The 20,499-nt window shown below is 34.9% G+C and overlaps 1 protein-coding gene across 5 annotated transcripts in view; it reads right to left on the bottom strand.

Moving 5' to 3' along the window:
• Nucleotides 1-20,499, bottom strand: part of SHOC2 (SHOC2 leucine rich repeat scaffold protein) — a 69,068-nt gene that overhangs the window by 19,617 nt on the left and 28,952 nt on the right. For all 5 annotated transcript variants that reach the window (XM_074339070.2, XM_019725120.3, XM_074339071.2 and 2 more), the window contains exon 3: nt 9,004-9,141. In XM_074339070.2, the coding sequence (XP_074195171.1) occupies nt 9,004-9,141 (138 nt within the window). The remainder of the gene's footprint in view (nt 1-9,003; nt 9,142-20,499) is intronic.

Genomic DNA, 20,499 nt, shown 5'->3' on the forward strand with positions numbered 1-20,499 from the left:
AAATAATTTTTAAATTACAAAATACATGAATGCATCTTACTCTCTTCCCAGATAACCATGGTTTGTAGTCTAATATATACATAGAGACCTTTTTCTAAGCTTTTACTTACACATACAAATACAGGGATTTTTTTTTCATGTGTGTGTGTGTTTTCATATAAATGGGATTATTCTATATGCTCCCCCCTCCCATATAACAGGTCGTAGTAAAGACTGATAAATGATAAACCTTATTTTATTTAACCTTTGTAAAGTATTCTATGATGTGTTTGAACCATTATCTCTTCAATCATTTCCCAATTTGACGGCATTTCTAATTTTTAAAAAGGTATTCTGTAATGAACAACCTTATACATATATCTTTGTACACATGTAAAAGCATTTCTGATGTATCAGAAGATAGATATTTTAAATCTTGATAGCTAGTACAAGATTATATCAATTTCATCCCCACCAAAAGTAAAGGACAGTGCCCATTTACTCACATCCTTTCAAAATGGGGATGGAGGAAAGATATCATTATTTGATTTCTTGCCTATCCCATGCCCACGGCCACTATAGCTATACCAAGGCTGGTAAAAGTGGTAAAAGTGGAAATCTTCCTACAAGCAGTGATAATGTCTGACTATAAAGAACTTTAAAATGTTTTGAACAAATTTTAATTTGCTGTGCATGAAGCTGAAGATAAAAGAGGCAGTCAACCTTAAAAAAAAACTGGAAGTAAATTAGACCAACCCTTTCTCTCCTTCACACCACTGCTTTCCCTATGGAAGAAAGCTGTTACACTGTAACAAAATGGCTGAAGCATTCACCAAGGGGTCTTTAAAACCTGCCAGAGGAGGAAAGGGCTTGTTAATAGTGGAAAGTCCCCATAATTTTGCTCCATCAACTGACATGCCTCTTTCAATCACTGTTTACAGTAGAACAGTAGACAAATATAATATTTTAACCATTTTTTATTCTCACTGAAACTTAAAAGCTTTCTCTGCTAACAAAGATTAGTATGGTAACCAAATTCTAAATGCTTATCAACTCAAAAGCACAGTCAATAGAACCAGATTCCTGAAACTTCTCTCCCAAAGACAAAATAACTTTTAATTTCTCACTTTTAAAATCAGGTTCCTAGAATTTAAAAATTACAAAATGAAAAGGATGGTGAAATTGCCAAGTCACATTAAGTAGTACAGAATCAGTGATTATTTAAATACAAAGGATGCTTTAAACTTTCTTAAACTTTTTCTTTTTTCCGTGTGTGAGAGAGAGAGTGTGTGTGTTAGAAGAGGCTGAACTTTAAAAACTGTAATGTATGAATATGTTATTCTGATGAAGACCTCACATTTGCAAAGCCTTTATTACTTTCTTGAGAGTATGGCATGTTCAAAGAGTCATCCACACTTTGACAAAATCTATTACTCTCAGACAAAATAAAAGAGGTGAAAAGAATTAAGGATAAAATATCAAAACTCTCTTATGTCAGAAAAAAACTTGACATCAGAAGTCTGGCATTTACTGTGATTCACCCCTGCAGTGGTTTCAACCTCTAACCTCTTTCAATGAGCGGTTTTAACCACAAAATAAACTGCAACCTCGAAATCAAGCCATAGCTTGCTTCAATGTTGAGCCATTGCTACTGAGAAATAAAATCAATGTTGCTGAGATTCTGTGTATAAATGTAGGCTGATCATTGCCAATCACTGGCATTTAGCTTTTAAGTGCTTAATTTTGCCGGCAAGTTGTTCTGTGCTCCACTTGACAGCTTGCTTTTTTATGCTGTCAGATTTTTAAAATATGGCAACACCAAATGGCTATGAATTAAACTTAGATACTTTCAATTTCAGCAAATATAATCAGCATCTTTAGGTTAATTCAGTACAACTTTTCAGTAAGACTCTAACTCAAATAGCCTTAATCTTACATTAACAAAGCAGCAAAAAGTCAGTAGAAAAGACACACAGTTCTTATGATGAAATATAAAAGGTACAATGTTTTTCAACATTAAACTAAAAAACTGAAAGCACACTGTAAAGCAAGCAACACAAAAATTCTTAAATGTCGAAAACCCAAAAGAATTCCACTATTAAAAGGAAAACTGGTAAAGTTGCTATATGTAAGCTGCACTGTAATTACCTAAAATCTAACTACTAAAACTCTACTTGTTGATAAAACCACAATTACTATAACATTTCTTCAGAGCCCAGTGCAACAAAAAGACCTCTGTGAATTGTTCTGTGAATCTCCAGCCTTGAAGGCAAGGTCTTGTTGCATACTTTTCTCTTTATCTCATTTTGAGGAAATAGAAAGTAAAATATATTTTCCTACTTCAGACACCCTCCCTCTACCTCACCCCCATCCCCCATTTCATAAAACCACCAGAGATCTCAGAAGGCGTAAGGTATCATCAGGTTCACAGTTAGAAACAAAATGACTATTGTAATGAAGCTTAATATTTTCTTTAGTTCATAACTGATCTTGAATTAGGAAATATTTACATGAAAGAGAATACACTTTTTGGTCTTCCACGGGACCTATTAATGGTTAAATCAGAGAAACTATAAATACGTGCTTAAGCACTCTCACTTAACTGCAACCAGCTAGCTGCCCTGGCCCCTCCCCATTTCCTTCTGCCTCTTCTCCACATCCTCTGAGCTGTCAGTGATCCAGGCACAGCTCAGCCTGGAAGTAAAGGGCAGTGATTAGTGCCAAGAAGTGACAACTACTCTAAGGGTGTTCACGTTAAATAAAAAAAGGGGTAAACATCTCGGTCTACGCATTTAAAAAAAGAAAAGGAAACGAAGTGCTTTGGGGGACAGTGACTGTAAGGTGACAGAAGATTTGACTTTGAACTGTAAGTGTAGGGCAAATTTCTTTAGACCAGGGAAAATAGAGTAGAGCAGCTGCTGCAGAACTAGCATCAATTCTCCAGGACAGGTGTTGGTTTTTTGTTTGTTTTTCATCTTAAGTTATACTTTTCAAGAAGCAGACTAGGAAAAAGAGAGAAAGTATCAGGAAACCTATGTTCTAATGAAGTGTGCCACTATCTGTTTTGGGTGAATTGCTCTTCTCCAATAAATAAGAAAGAGAATCTCAAAGGTCATTTAAAACTATTGAGATTTGTAACAGACCAAAACCCAAATGTTCAAATTTCTCACCAAATCTCAACCTTGTGCTATACAATCAAAGTACTGGGGATAAGAGGGATGGAAAAAGTCAAAAGAATTGTTTTAACAAGCATAGTATATGATAAATGACTACAATAATATAAAAAATTTAAATAAACATTACTTATTTATTTTGCCATTATACTGTTTCCCCCAAAATAAGACCTAAACGAACAATCAGCTCTAACGCATCTTTTGGAGCAAAAATTAATATAAGGCCCGGTCTTATTTGACCAGGTCTTATATTAATTTTTGCTCCAAAAGATGTGTTAGAGCTGATGGTCTGGCTAGGTCTTATTTTCGGGGAAACACGGTATTAGGTTGGTGCAAAAGCAATTGTGGTTTTTGCAATTTTTTAACCTTTTACACCGCAATTACTTTTGCACCAAGCTAATACTTGAAATAACAGCTGCACTTTATCTGTTGGCAACTTTCAAAGCATATGAAAAGAAATATTTAAAAATTCCATATTGTTAATACTCCAGTTCGCATTGCTTTATTCCCCCCTCTCCCCCCGCCCTGGTTCAAGCCATTGTCTCTCAGTCTAGTTGTGAAGGACACAGCTCCCTGGCCCATGCTAGTGTTATGAGCCTTGCACACTCCCCCCTCCCACCCCCCTGCAGTCAGTCAGCCGCTCACAGCAGCACAGGGTAGCCTGAGGCAGCAGGCTGCTGCAGCAGCTCGCATCGACCTCCAGCTGCTCACATCAGCCCAGCTCAGCTGTTGTTCACAATCTTAGCTGTAGAGGGCGCAGCTCACTGGCCCATGTGGGAACCCAACTGTCAACCTCCGCGTTAGGAGCATGGCGCTCCAACCACCTGAGCTACCGGGCGGGACCCGTCATTGCTTTCTAATACATACTTGTAATCTGACCGTATAGAATGTGCTAGAAGTGAGGCACTTTTGTTATTCTGATATAACATCTTACAAGAGATTTATAATGAAGTAAAATGTTTATATATTAATAAACACACTTAAAATACACAAGAATTACTTCTGATGGAACAGAGAAATGTAAAATTAAGAAAGCCAGGAGGGAGAAGGATACATGGAGAAGTTATCCTTTGTCAGAGGAAGTGAATCCAAAGGACCCTAGTCCTACTTACTAACAGCAAGATTTTATCATCCACCACCACCTATGCTTTCTCTGTTTGCTAGGACTATTGCTTTTAGTGCATTAATTGCATCCCTCTTTGATTGTTATTTAACAGGGATACAAACACATTCATAAAATATTAAATAACAAAATATTGTTATACTATTTGAAAGTAAGAAAAGGGCTGATTGATAACCATGTCCTATATATCCATTTGATCTGTTGAAAGAGTAGAGGAAATACGTGGATACTTAGGAGAAAAGAGCTCTAAGCAAAGCGACCAGAAAGAACAAAGGCTCAGAGGCTAGAACTTGCCTAACACACTCACAGAACAATCAAGTATCTAGGATCTATAGTATCCTAAGAAATACAAAGTGACTAAGAATCAATGAGAGGGATAAGAAAATTTTACATTTCAAGCATCTTTAATTTCAGTTCCCCTGCCTGATTTGCAGTAGAGCAAACAACCCTTATTTTTCTTTTTAAGATTGAGCAAGACTTTAATTTTATAAACATAAGTTGCTTTTATAATGTGCTTTTATGTGACATTCCACTGAAAAGTGACCATGGTAAGATTACATATTATTCTTTCCTTTCTCCTTTATTGTTCCAATTAGTTGGTTGTTCAAAATAAACAAACTTACAACACAAACTAAAATGTAATTCAAGAAAACTATACTGAAATAAAAACTAAACCTGTATGTTGAAATGGCTCAGAGTATCTCAGGAAAATGGACCCTGAAAGATCAACACTGAGAAATACAATAGAGTTCCTAAACTTGAAAAAAAAAAAAAAATAGCCAGGCAAAAGATTAAGTCACTTACAATGGGAAAAAATTGGACTGGCCTCCTACTTTTGTACATTCAATTCCAGAAGACAGAACTACCTGTTAGTTCTACTAAGATGTTCAAGGAAAGGAAGTTGGACCCAATGACTTTTATATCCATCCAAACTGTTCTTCAAGCATAAAGGTTACAAAAACTAGGGAACTACTTTTCATGAACCATTTCCCAGAAAACTACTACAAGATTGACTTCAGCCAACCAAGAGATTGGGGCAACTATGGCAACAGAACTGTTGATGAACATGAAAACTAAAACAAAAATAGAGATTAGTGTAGCAAGACATACCATAAATGTTACATGTCCTGACAGTGTAACTAACAAAAATTAAGAGGAAAAGAGACAAAAAAGAACAGACATGTAGAAGAATTCATTGATTGCCTCATCTATGTCACTCCACTCAACAAAAGTAGAATACACATCCAGTTGCACATGGAATACTAATCAAGATAGACCCTATACTGAGCCATAAGTTTCAATAAATTTAAATGATTCACGGCACATAAAGTATTTTCTCAACAACAATGAAATTAAATTAGAAATCAATAACAGAAAGACCCTTGAAAAACTGTGAGATATTGGGAACTAAATAACATGCTTCTAAATAAACCATAGCTCATAGAAGAAACAGAAAGGTATATTAGAAAGTATTTTGAACAAATCAAAACAGGAAAACACAACATATCATAATTTGTGGGATGCTGCTAAAGTCATACATAAGGGTAAATTTATAGCACTAAATGCCTATATGAGAAGGTCTGAAATCAATGAACTCAAGTTTCCATCATAAGAAACTAGAAAAAGAACAAATAAAACTCAAAGTAAGCCAATGAAAGAAAATAATAAAGGTCAAGATTGACTACAAGATTGACTACAAGTGGAAATCAATGAAATAAAAATCAGAGAAGCAATAGAGATAATCAATAAAATCGATACACCTCTAACCAATTGGGAAAAAAGGGGAGAAGATCTAAGTTACCCATATCAGGAATGAGAAAAGTGGCATTACTATAGATTTATAGATATTCAAACAATAGGGGAATATTATAAACAATTTATGCCTATTAAATGTGACAAGTTAAATGAAATGGACATATTGTTACATAATATTTATTATTATTATACATGAAAGACACAAATGATCAAGTTTGCTCAAGAAAAAAGTGATAACCTAAATAGCCCTATATCTATTAAACAAATTGAAGTTGTTTTTAAAAACATTGCTACAAAAAAAAATCTTGAGGGCTGGCCCGGTGGCTCAGGCGGTTAGAGCTCCATGCTCTTAACTCCGAAGGCTGCTGGTTCGATTCCCACATGGGCCAGTGGGCTCTCAACCACAAGGTTGCCAGTTCAATTCCTCGAGTCCCTCAAGGGATGGTAGGCAGCGTCCCCTGCAACTAAGATTGAACACGGCACCTCGAGCTGAGCTGCCGCTGAGCTCCCGGATGGCTCAGTTGGTTGGAGCGCGTCCTCTCAACCACAAGGTTGCCTATTTCGACTCCCTCAAGGGATGGTGGGCTGTGCCCCCTGCAACTAGCAACGGCAACTGGACCTGGAGCTGAGCTGTGCCCTCCACAACTAAGACTGAAAGAACAACAACTTAACTTGGAAAAAATTCCTGAAAGTACACACTGTTCCCCAATAAAGTCCTGTGCCCCTCCCCCAATAAAATCTTTTTTAAAAAAAATCTTGACCCAGGTGGCTTCACTAATGAATTTCACCAAATATTAATGAAGAAATAATGCCAATTTTATACAAACTGTTCCAAAACTTGAAAAGACAGGAACACTTCCCAACTTATAATATGTGGACAACATTACCTTGAAACTGAAACTATACAAAGAGATTTTACAACAAGCAAAACAAGTAAATTTAATTTTTAAGACTTCTACCAGAATGTATATTTTTTCATTATTTCTTGGTAAGCAATTTCAATCTTATCTGGTTTTTTGTCAAGTTCTGGGTTTTTGTCAAGTTCGGGCAAATATTATAAAATTATATTTTATTAGGTTCTTTGCTGTATTACCTCTATTCTCTTTCTACAACTTCTTGTCCTGTCTCCCACGACTTTTTTTCCCACTTTTTTTGTATTTTTCTGTCTTTTTGTTCTAGATTCTAGGCAATTTTTTCCACTTATCTTACACATTACTATTTTGATCTTTGCATGTGTTCATATTATACAGTATTTTCCATTAAATTTATTTGGCAAAGTATTCTAAGAAATATATTTTTTGTTTCCTTTTTCTATCAGCCTAATCATCTTTTTCAAATGCAGTATATAACTTTTCTATGCTAGTTTTCTTCTAGGGTCACAGCTCTTTGTTTTTCTTGGGTCATTTCAATAGACTTTAAAGAGTGAAAAGCAAGAAGTAATTGTGTTCAGTCCCCACTGGACCAGGAACCTGATTCTTTTATATACAAAGGAAATTTGGTCGAATATTTACTATAAATATTAACAGAACAATTCACTGTGTGTTATAGACTATTGTGCCTTTCAGAGATGAACCTAATCAAATTACTAGTTAACTAGAATACTTAGTCTGTTGTCACTACAAATAGTAATGTGATTTAAAGAGCTCTGGGCCAAGAATCAAGAATATATACGTTCTCAGATTGCTTTTATGTAAAGAAACAGTTGTCCTGTAGCCTAAGACAGTCTATTATAACTTATTAAAAAATTCCTTAACAATTGCTTCTGCTTCAAGTAACGGTAGACTAGGCAGGTAATTCAAGCAAACCCTCCCATTGAAAAATACTAAAAACACTTCTAAAACAAAAATCAGAGAGGTAACAAGATAATGACTAATTACCAGGCCAGAAACCAGCTGGGAACCCAGAGACAAGCAAAAACACTGGAGAGGATTTTATCCTGAGAGCACTTCCCTAACTAGAAGCTGAAGCTGAAAGGCTAAAGCATGTTTCTGCCCGGTCAAAACCTAGAACCTGCCAAGGGTGTGGAGTCTCCTAACAGATATCAACTGGGACCCTCCAGGGCTGCCCCATAGTACTAAGTGTGAACTGGAAATAAAATAGCCCTACAATTAGTCTGCAGCCTGCCTTTAAATCAGCTGGGAGATCAGAAAAATCTCAAGCCTTAGAACATAAATGGATTAAAGTCGTCCTCTAGGTACTGACAGAAGGAAACAAAAATCCTTCTGGAGAAAAATATCAACATTGGCCTTAGATGATTTAATAATATAACCTCATAAATATTCATTAGTGAAATTATATAAATTAAGTATGGGTGTAATTTTTCTAAATAAACATTATAGTAGTCTTTTACCACATCAATAACTAAAAAGGTGTCCCCATTTTCTAAATTCCAATAAATTGTATAAATGTATGGGCATTGAGAGAAATAAACAAGACTATATAAATATAGGGCATATTAAAGTAAGAGCAATTCAACTTTTTGCAGTTTGGCTAAGTCTTTGAAACACATTTTACACTTAAAAACATCTCATCTCTTAGTCCCTCAATATTGCAGATGAACACACATTAAACTATATTGGCCATTGTTTTAAAAACTAAACAGCTATGGTTTTATTTTTCAGTGTGGTCTACTTTAGCAAAGAAGGGACCTTTACCATAGCATGCAGCTTTCTGAAATAAGCAAAAACAAAAAATGCACCCATTCTGCAATTCAAGCACAGCGCTATAGAATATATACATATGACTTAATGTTCTATCTTCTTTATGATCCAGTTGAGCTCATTTCCTAAAACCTAATTATTTTCTTTGCCAGTAAATGGAAATAGTAATTTTAAAATGCAATCTTTTAGAAGTTTTACTACTTTGACAATATTGAATTTTCATCTTTTCATTTTTATTATGAAAATGAATCCAAAAAGTCTTCGAATGTCCAAATAGCTGCAAATGATTATCAACCCTTTTCCCCTCTCATACCTATAGTATCTGGGAGGTCTAGCAGTTCATTGTGCTGCAAGTCAAGGTTGGTTATCTGTGTGCAGTTTCCAATCTCCTTTGGAAGGTGTTCAAGTTGATTGTGAGCTACATCCAGCGTAATGAGGTTACATAATTCACCTGTAAATTGATCAACATAAAAATTTAGTAAGAATTATTAAAGAATATATTAAATAATACTAAAAAACAAAACTTCATTTTCTATATCATAGTTACACTTTCTTTCTGAAAATGTTAAAGTGAAACACAAAATCTGAAACTGTTATTTGAAAATATCTTACAAATACCAAATCATTGTTATACACCTGAAACTAATATACTGCAACTCAATCATACCTCAATTAAAAACAAAATGACATCTGTAAAATGTTGTTTGTAAATGATTACTAACCAATATTATATATCTATACATATATATATATTTTAAAGTAACCAATTCAACCACATTTACATTTGTATATTCCATACTTTGAAAAGAGCTAATTTTTTAACCAAATTCAACACAATAATATCAGCTACATCTTGAGTTCAATTTGAGAGTCATCATCTATCTCAAAATATATATGCTCTCAAATAGGCATATTCTGATGTTATATAAATATGTAAATTGAGATTTATAAATCTAAAACTGCTTCTCAATTTAATAGTACTCTAAGAGGATAGAAAATAAGGTATGTTTCTTCTTCTCATTCTGGTTGAAAGGGCTGTACTGACAACTTAGATTATTCTTAATGTTACTGTCTTCGAAAACTTTCCCTTATAATAGACATATTGATTCACTCATGATTTTCCTTTGCTTTTTAAAGCAAAGGCTAGAGATACTGAAAAAAGTAAGATGAACAAATAAAACTCTGGAAAATGGGTGTGGGGCACATTATTAAGTCAAAAACAAACATAGGCGAAAAAGAGATAATAGAAAAACTGGATTTCATCAAAATTAAAAACTTATGTGCATCAAAGGACACTATCAAGAAAGTGAAGAGCAACCCACAGAAGGGGAGATAACATATGCAAATCATATATCTGCCAAGGGATTAATATCCAGAATATATAAAGAATTCCTACAATTCAACAACAACAAAGAAACCACCCATATTAAAAGTGGGCACAGAAGATGAGCAGACATTCCTCCAAAGATATACAAATGGTCAACAGGCATATGAAAATATGCTCAGCATCACTAATCATTAGGGAAATGCACATCAAAACCAGAATGAGATTCTACCAGAATGAGATACACTCATTAGGATGGCTACAATTAAAAAATAGAAAATAACAAATGTTGACAAAGATGTGGAGAAATTGGAACCTTTGTGCTTTACCTCCAGGAGCCCCACCCAGATTCTCAGGGTGAATGAAGGTAAGAGAAAAATTCCCTCCTGTTTCACCTAGGCATATCATATTCAAACTGCAGAAAATCAAAGACAAAGAAAACTTTGAAAAAAGCCTGAGGAATAAAAAACACCTTACCAATAGAGAAACAAGGATAAGAATTACATTAGACTTCTCTTCAGAAACCATGTAAGCAATAAGAGAATGGAATGAAATATTTAAAATGTTGAGAGAGAAAAAAACAATAAAATTATCCTTCAAAAGTAAGGGAGAAACAAAAATTTTCTGAGAAAAAAACTAAGAAATTTGTCACAGTAGACCTTTCTTGCAAGAAATATTAAAAGAAGTTTTCAGAAAGAAGGAAAATGATGTAGGTTGAAAACTTGAATTTACATTAAAAAAAAGGAAGAGCATTAGAGAAGGAATTAATTTTTTTTATTTTCTTACTCTTAATTGATCTAATAGGTAACAGTTTGTTCAAAGTATTAATAGCAACAATATATTGGGTGATTTTAGACTAAGTAAGGATAAGTGAATGTCAGCCATGTTATAAGGAACAGGAGGGCGGCCTGGGAATATTGTGTTATACGGCGGCCACATTACCCATGGAGTGGTCGTGTTATGTAAAAATAAACTTATATAAGCTGTAAATACATACTGCAAAACTCCAGGGCAACCACAGAAATACATACAAACAAAAAGAATTAAAAGAAGTATAAATGATATACTTAGGAGAAAATGGAATAATATAAAATGCTCAATTATAACTAGATAAGGCAGAAAAATGGTGAAAGACAAAAAAAGAAATAAAAAACAAGTTCAACTAATAGAAAACAGTTACAAATATAGTTGATATTAATCCAACTAAATCAATAAACACTTTAAATGTGAATAACCTAAATTCACCAAATAAAAGACAGAGACTGCAGAGTGGATAAAAAAACAAGATGCAACTCATGTTGTCTTCAAAATACCCACTTTAAATACAGATACAGGTAGATAAAAGTAAAGGGATGGAGAAAGACATACAATGCTAAAATCAATCAAAAGAAAGCTGGAGTAGCGATTATTAAATTTCAGATAACGTCTACTTCAAGGAAAATTACCAAGGATAATAGAAAGCATTACACATGCTACATGGAAGGATTTTCCACAACATAATGCTTCAAGTGTATGCACCTGCTTATTTCCTCCATATCTAGTAAAGTGCTTACTTAGTACATAGCAACACCTTAACTGAAAGAATAAGTGAAGATAACTGGAGAAAATTAAGTTTGGATTCTAGTACTCTTCATGCCAGAATAAAACATTTTTTTAATTTATCATCTTTTCCAATACATACTTGAAGTGGTTTTATTTCCCACTAAAGTAACTTCCAATACTCTAAAGGAAGATGCATACATCCAAAAGTATATAGAGTCCAAGCAAATAAAGCAAGTTGGAAGGAGACGATGGTTAACTTTAACCCATACAGAACAGCTGTGAGTTAACTCAGGTCAATTACTGCTCCATTCAGAACTTCTCAAGCTCAGCACTATGACATCTAAGGTCTAATTCCATTTGAAAATTTTACTTGCCTTTTGTCTTGTCTTTAGAGGAGGCAAACACTGCAGGCTGTAGCCAAGACTTTTAAAGCATGCCCTTACCCTTCATCCAGACAATGAAGAGTGCTGGACATATCCCTTCTCAAAAGTGACAACACTAACTAATCTCATATTGGAATTCTTCCTGCTGTTTCTCTAAGCAACACAGTCTCCCAGGTTATGCTAACATATTAAATTCATTTCATTTTGTAATACAGAAAGGCAGTAATTCACATGCAGTGGGGCACATGGCCCGTGACATCCAGAAGTTAGTTGGGATGTAAAATTTAACATTCATGAAACAACAGAAAGGCAATTTTAGAAGGAGAAAAGTTTTGTCCCCACCCCACCCCCGCTTCTGGAGGCTACAGGTAATTAAAATGCTTAAATAACCAAATTCCTGAGGATTATTTGGTACTTTCCCAAGTTTCCTATTTTTTCACATCTTATTTTAGAATAATCATTAACTTTTATTATGTAAAAATATTTTATATATGGCTTTATTCAGAATAGAGGCTTAATGAATATATGATTAAATAAATGACAAAACTAAATCTGTGGGGTTTAATCAATAACAAAGGAATATTATTTTCTTATACAAACATTTGAATATACTACCATGTTTCCCCGAAAATAAGCCCCAGTTAAAATCGTCAGCCAGATGGCCGCATTTAGTACGTTATGACAATGTTCCAGAAAAAAATGACATGACTGTATTTGAATAAATGTAATTGTTGTACATGAAAACATAAGACATCCCCTAAAAATATGCCCTAATGCATCTTTTGGAGCAAAAATTAATATAAGACCCGGTCTTATCTCAGGGGAAATACAGTATGTCCCTAAAACATAACAGAAGATAAATGATTGCTATAAGGGCATTAATTCAGTCAGACAAAAAAAATCTCGTGTGTGTTCTCTTTACCAGGCACAATACTAGGCACTAAAGACACAAAGAGACTACAATACACTAAATACTTATTCTCATGAAACTTAAAATTAGCAGTAAACTATATGTAATTTGAGGGAGGCTGGAGAGGGCTCTGCTTAGGAAATTTCACCATTAAAAGAGCCATTCCTTTGAATCTTCAAGGCCATTCATGGTCAAAATTCTTTAAGGTGACCATTTCATTCACTTATTCATTCAAGAAAAACTTATTGTGTACCTCCTGGAGATTAAGCAGTGAACAAAACAAAGTCTCTTTTCTCATGGAGCTTACATTCTAGAGCATGGAGTGGGGAATCAGAAAATAAGGAGACAGAGATAGGAAATAATAACTGCTGTAAACAAAAATAAAGCAGGGAGGGGCAGCCTGATAGCTCAGTTGATTAAATCACAAGCTTTTAACAAGTTTGCCGGTTAGATTCCCGCATGGGATGGTGGGCTGCGCCCTCTGCAACTAAAGATTGAAAACAGTGACTGGACTTGGAGCTGAGCTGCGCCCTCCACAACCAGATTGAAGGACAATGACTTGACTTGGAGTTAGTGGGCCCTGGAAAAACACAGTGGTCCCCAACATTCCCCAATAAAAAAATAAAAAAAATAAAAAATAAACAAAAAAAAAAACAGAAAAACAAAGCAGGGAGAAGAAATTGGAAATAAGTGTTGAGGTGGGAAACCATGTACATATTTGAACAGAAACACAGGGCATGGGAGGGGAAAAAGAGGAGAAGAAGGGGGGGAGGGAGGGGAAGGGAAGAGAGGGGAGGGGAGTCTTACATATCAGACTAAGGAATCTGGACCTTTTTGATCCAGTACTAAAGTACAATTTCAGCTTTTTGAACAAAGCATGATAATCAGAATACTGTTCTAAAAAGATTATTTTCTCATAGATTTGAAGGGATGGGTTGGAGAAGGCAGAACTAAGAAGCAGTCTATTAGCAAGCTCCTGCAATTAGCCCACATGAAATAACGAGGCCTACACTGACTCAATAGCAGCAGGATGAACAGACCCACTACAAGAGCTACTAAGAGAGGTGGAAAAAAAAGCGGTAAGAACAGTGATCTTCAAATTATATATGGTGAAGGTCCAGTTTGGGGGTTTTGTTTTTTTCCCCAATTTGTTGTGAACCAATATTTTGTAAAATACACAGTTGTATGCTTGGATGTTGCAGCAATGTCCAATTGTTATACAAGATTCTAAATGTTCACTTTCAATTTCTGTTAACATGTGGCAAACTGGTAACAAAAACTTGGTGGTCCATACCTGTCTGGTGAGCAGGCCACACACACCCTGACTATGACTAGAACAGAAGAAATCCTCTGATTCTAAGATCTTGAACCTGGGTTGACGGAGCAGATAATGATGCAATTAAGAGACAAGTGAAATCCAAAAGGAAGGAAAGTTTTTGGCAAGAAGTTGTATTTTGATCATGCTGAATTTGAGGTAAACTAACTAAGTGTTAATTAGGCAAAGAAAAAAAATAAAACAAACAGGTCTGAAGAAAATGTTATGATAGAACACTTTTGTCCTAAAGAGGGAGTTGGGGTTAATATCTGCCAAGAGGCAAATGTTGGGCTTCTGGCTAATGGTAATGGTGAGTACTGGATAAATTACTTAAACTCTGGATAAATTATTAAAAAACAACACTATAAAAGCAGGCAAAGAAACCAAAAGCAAGTTGAAACTGGAGGGAATTCAACTCTTGCAAAAAGAGAACTGTGGCAGGCAGACTTCTAAGTTGGCCCCAGTGACCTGCTCACATACAACTGTACACACTGTATAATGACCCTCCCCTTCACTGTGCGCTGAACTTACTGACTTGCTTCTAATGAAAAGAATATGGCAAAGGGGATGAGATGTCACATCTGCTATTAGGTTACTATTGTGACTTCCATCTTGCTAGTACTCTCTTTATTGCCTTCTCAGCTTGTAACTTGTGATCAAGCAAGCTGCCATGTCGCAGAGGACCACAGAACCAAGGGCAGTGTCCAGCCAACAACCAGCAAGGAATTAAAGCCCTAGGGGTAGCCGGTTAGCTCAGCTGGCTAGAACATGGTGCTAATAACACCAAAGTTGCTGGTTCGATCCCCGCATGGGCCACTGTGAGCTGCGCCCTTCTTAAAAAATAAAAATATATAAATAAATAAATATATATATATATATTTTTAAAGACATCAAAGCTCTTAGTGCAACAACCTGCTAGGAACTGAATCCTGACAACTACCACATGACCTTGGGCGTGAATCCTTTCCCAGATAAGCCTTCAGATGACACCCCAGCCCTGGCCAGCGCCTCGGTCGAGACTTTGTAAGAAACCCTGATTCAGAAGACCCAGTTGAGCTGTGCCTGTTTCAGAACCAAAGAAACTGTAAAATAATAAATGAGTGTTGTTTCAAGAGCTACTTTTTTAGGGTAATGTTACACAACAGTAGATAACTCACATAGGAATCACACTGGGCGAGATCCACATTTGTAAGGCTTTTACCATGAAGTTACTTACAAATCTGCCTGTGGAAAATAAATCTCAAGTAGAAAGCCAGAGTTCTATTGGCCTGAGAAACCAGAGTATAAGGTCCAGAGTTATGACGGTGGCTAGAATTCAAGGTTGGATACTCTGGAAATGAGGAAAACTGGAAAGAATAGAATCCCAAAATCTGCATATACAACCCTCAAATTTTTGACTGACTCCAAAAATACACCTATGGGGGAGAAAACTGAAAGGAACCCAGGGGGAAAACAACAGCTGGAAGGCTAGAAGAGCCAAGCAGAAATTTTGACAGCCGCCAAGTGTTATGGGTAAGATTTTGGAATTTCAGTCCTGCCAAGTTAGAAGGGTCAGGAAACAAAATCCCAAAAGGGCCATAGCATAGAAATAGAGACCACATCTCAAGACTAAGGAATTTGCCCTACGTTTAAGGACATAACCAAATAGAACTACCCTAAGAGAGCTAAATCCAAGACTCTGTTAAGATCAAAGTGACTCAATAGCAATTTAGTTACCTACCAGAATAAAATTTAATACTTCAGAGGACAATAACAGAATCCACAGTCATGACAATATCATCCGCTTACACTATACAATCAAGAGTTACTACATTAACTTCCACTTTTGGCTATAATACAACTAGAAAATGGACAAAATACAGTAGTCCCTCCTTATCCAGAGGGGATATGTTCCAAGACCCCCTGAGGATGCCTGAAACCACAGATTGCACAGAACTCTATGTATACTATGTTTTTTCCTGTGCATACATTTCTATGATTAAGTCTAATTTATAAATTAGGCACAGTAAGAGATTAACAACAACTAATAGTAAAAAAGAACAATTATAATATACTGGAATAAAAATTATGTGAATGTGGTCTTTTTTTCGCTCTCTAAATATCTTATTGTATTATACTCATCTTTTACTTAAGGGAAACACTTTACAGCTTCTCTCTGGCATATCTGAATTGCCAGCATCACTACTCTTGCACTTTTGAGCCATTATTAAAATAAGGGTGATGTGAACACAAGCACTGCGATACCATGACAATCTATCCAATAACCAAGATGGCTATTCAGTGATGAATGCGAAGGGTAGAGTATACAACGTGGAGACACCGGAGAAACGGATGATTGATGTTCTGGGTGGAATGGAGTGGGAAGGCGTGAGATTTCATCATACTACTCAGAAAGGTACACAATTTAAAATTTATGAATTGTTTATTTCTGGAATCTTCCATTTAATATTTTTTGGCCAAAGGTAACTGAAACTGGGAAAATGAAATTGCAGATAAGAGAGAACTGCTTATATGAGAAAATAGTTTGCAGACAGGAGACAACAACCATACATGTGACTGTGATCCTGGATGTAAAGGAAACTATGAGCATTATGATTGCCCCAGGTTATTGCCTGGCCTGATCCAAGCCATAAAAAAAGCAAGGAAGGAATAGCAAGCAAAGGCCAACAGTTTCACTGAGTTGTGGTGAAAGATCTGAGTTTAGGAAGGGCCAAGTGGCTACTATATTTGGGACAAAATTTGAGAGAGAAGAGAAAAGCAAATAGATCTGTACAATCTGCAAAAAAAAGTTCCTTTCAGTCTTTGCCTAAGTACTGATCTGTATATAAGTGAAAAGAAATTACCAAAAGCTGAGCAAAGAACCAGCAAAGAGCAAGCAGTAACCCACACAATTCCCAGCAGTCACACAGGCTGGGAATAGCTTTGAGTTCCTACAAGGCAAAAAAAAAAGGCCTCATATTATCTCATATTATACAGTGCCATCAAGAAGAATCCTCAGAAAGGTATCAATTTAGTAGTGCGCTAAGTTAGATCTAGACTAAAGGCTGCTCTGGAACCACCATAACAAAGCTTAAAAGCCAGAATCAAACAAAAGGATCAAACTGACTTCAAGTAACCAAGTTCAGCACTATTTGAAAGAATACAACAAAATCTAAGACCCAACAATGTAAAAATTATGAAGACAGCCAATTAAAAATTATCAAGCATGCAAATAAACAGGAATGTAGCACCCACAACCATGAGAAAAATTATTCCATAAGCCAGACAGAAATAAAAGAGATGGAACTAGAAAAAAAAAAAAAAAAAGACATTGAAAAAGCTATTAAAAATGAGCTCCATGTTCAAGAAGGCAAAAAAAAAAAAAAGAGGAACAAAAATCACATCCAAATGGAATGTATAGAGGTTAAAAACACAATATCTAAAATTAAAATTTCATTGCATGGGATTAACAATAGATTTAGACACTGAAGGAGAAATGATATATAGCAATAAAAAAAACTGCAATAGAAACAATCTAAAATAAACACACACCAAAAAAATGAATTGAACATCAATGACCGAAAACACACTATAATGTGGGACATATATGTATGACATGTAGAGATCCAGAAACTATAAAAGCAATAAAAGGGCCAAAAACGGAGAATTCTCAAGAAATGATGTCCAAAACCTTTCTACCTTTGATGAAAATCATAAACTCACAGATCCAAGAAATTCCGAGCAGAAGATACATGAAAAAAACCAAATAGAAGCACTTTGTAAACAAATAGCTAGAAACCAGGCACAAAGAAAAAAATATTTAAAATACACAGAGGAAAAAAAAAGACTTTACAAACACAGAAATAAAGATAATGACAACAGCAAAATTCTTGTCAGAAAACTAGGCAAGCCAAAAAAAAACAAAACAAACAAAAAAAACAATAGGAGACATATCTTTAAAACACTGAAAAGAGGAGAAAAGCTGTGAAACTAGAATTCAACACCAAGAAAACAGCTTTCAGAAATTAAAACAAAATAAAGGCTTTCAGACAAACATAAGCCTAGAGAATTCATTATGGGAAGACCTGCACTACGATATATATTAAAGGAAGTTATTTGGGCAAAAGGAAAATATCAGATCTACACAAAGAATGAAAGTACTAGAAGTGGTAAATAGATGGGTAAATATCAAACATGTTTTTTTCTTTTTGTTTAAATCGCTTTCAAAGGTAACTGAAAAGGATGATGGCATGACAAAATGCACTGGAACCAACGTAAAAGAGTTCACAATAACCAAAGCAGGAACAATTTGAGCACTAAAATGATAAAAATAATATTGGATTGGAACCCATAGAATAGAATAAATGAATCCAGACTTATATAATTGAGCAATTGAATAAATAAATAAATGTGGGAGAAGGGACACCTCTTCCTTATACAAGAATCTCAATTAATAAATGCAGAAGGAATAAGGGAAATGAAAAGATCATCATTCATACACAAAGTAATTGTTTCAGGGAAGACACACAATGAATGCTAAAATTAGTAAGCAAGAGATTTAAGGAAAAACAAGATATTGGCATAGTGTAAAATCAATACTTCCCAAGATAATTAATTTTAAAAAGTTAACTTTAAAGTAGAGCAGCACAGGAAACACTATAACTAAGAGGTCAAAAACAAAATTACCAGTAATGAGACATACCAACATCATGTATCTTTCAATACGATTCGCTGGAAAAGGCACCACAATCACCTCTGTGGTATTCTTGCCCAAAACGCATAACCTCAAAGTAGTCATGAGAAATATCACGCAAACAAAAAAAATTAGTGATATATTACAGAATATCTGAGTAGTATTAAAAAGTACTAACATTATGAAAGAAAAGGAAAGACATTTAGTATTTCCACTGTCACAGGTTGAAGGAGACTACAGGCACATAACTATTAAACGTAATGTGAGATTCTGAAACAGAAAAAGGACATTAGTGGAAAAATGAGTGAAATCAGAATAAAATTTGTAGTTAACAGTATAGTCCCAATGTTAATTTATTGTTTTTGATCACTGCACAATGATTTTGTAGGATGTTAATATTAGGGCATATAAGAACACCCTGTACTGGTTTTGCAACTTTTCTATTAAGCCTAAAATTTGTTCAAAATGAAATGTTTAAAAAAGATAAAATTTAAAGCAAAACAAGAGCTATGTGTTGTTACAGGATTTATAATGTATGAAGTAAAAATGTGTGACAATAACTGCACAAAGCATGGGAGAAATAGAATGCTTAATTGTAAGGTCCTTAGGATGTACAAGGTGTAATCAAAAGATACGGTGAATGTTTAAATTAAAAACAAATTATTACAGTAAAAGACGTATTGCCATTAATCCCCCTAAAAATACTCCCCCCATCGCTTTGAACATACTTATCTCATTGTTCTTGCCACTTTCTGAGCAGTTCTGGAAGTCCTCTTTCATGAGTGTCTTTATTTCATCCTCTATCACAACACTGTCACATTTCGCTTCTGGTACCGCAATTTATATGAAATAAAAATATTATAGTGTGTCTTCATCACCTTATTCACCAGATTTGGTACTGTGGGACTTTTAGCTCTTCCCCAAAGTCAAAATGACCATGAAAGGTAAATGTTTTGAGTAGGTTCAGGACATCAAGGCAGCCATCAAAGCTCAACTAAAGACACTCACGAAAGAGGACTTCCAGAACTGTGTCAGAAAGTGGCAAGAACAATGAGATAAGTGTGTTCGAAGTGAGGGGGAGTATTTTGAGGGGGATTAATGGCAATGTGTCTTTTACTGTAATTGTTTTTTATTTAAACATTCACCGTACCTTTGGATCACACCACATATGTGAAGTTGTACAATATTACTTGAATGTAGACTGCTATGTACTGTAAATATTAGAGCAGACACTAAAAAAGTAACAAAGATATATAACTAATATATCAACAGTTGAGATAAATGCAATTTAGAAAAAATAATCCAAAAGAAGACATCAAATGAGGAGAAAAGGGCTAAGTAACAAATGGCTCAAATAGAAAATAAGTAGCCAGATGGTAGATTTAAGCCAAATCATATTAACACAGTAACTATATTAAATCAAAATGGTATAAACCCTTCAATTAAGGCAAAAACTATCAAGACAAGATAAAAACGCACCACACCTAACTATATGCTGCTTACAAAACACCATTATTTAAGTATAAAGACATAAAAAGGTGAAAACAAAAAGATGATAAAAAGATATACAATGCAAGCAAGCATCCACCAATCCATAAGAAAGATTGAGTGGCAGTAATTAGTATTAGGTAAAATAGAATTTAGAAAAAGCAATATTACTAGA

This window comes from Rhinolophus sinicus, chromosome 15 (genome assembly GCF_057876585.1).
Source record: "Rhinolophus sinicus isolate RSI-liver-muscle chromosome 15, RSI-T2T, whole genome shotgun sequence".
Lineage (NCBI taxonomy): Eukaryota > Metazoa > Chordata > Mammalia > Chiroptera > Rhinolophidae > Rhinolophus > Rhinolophus sinicus.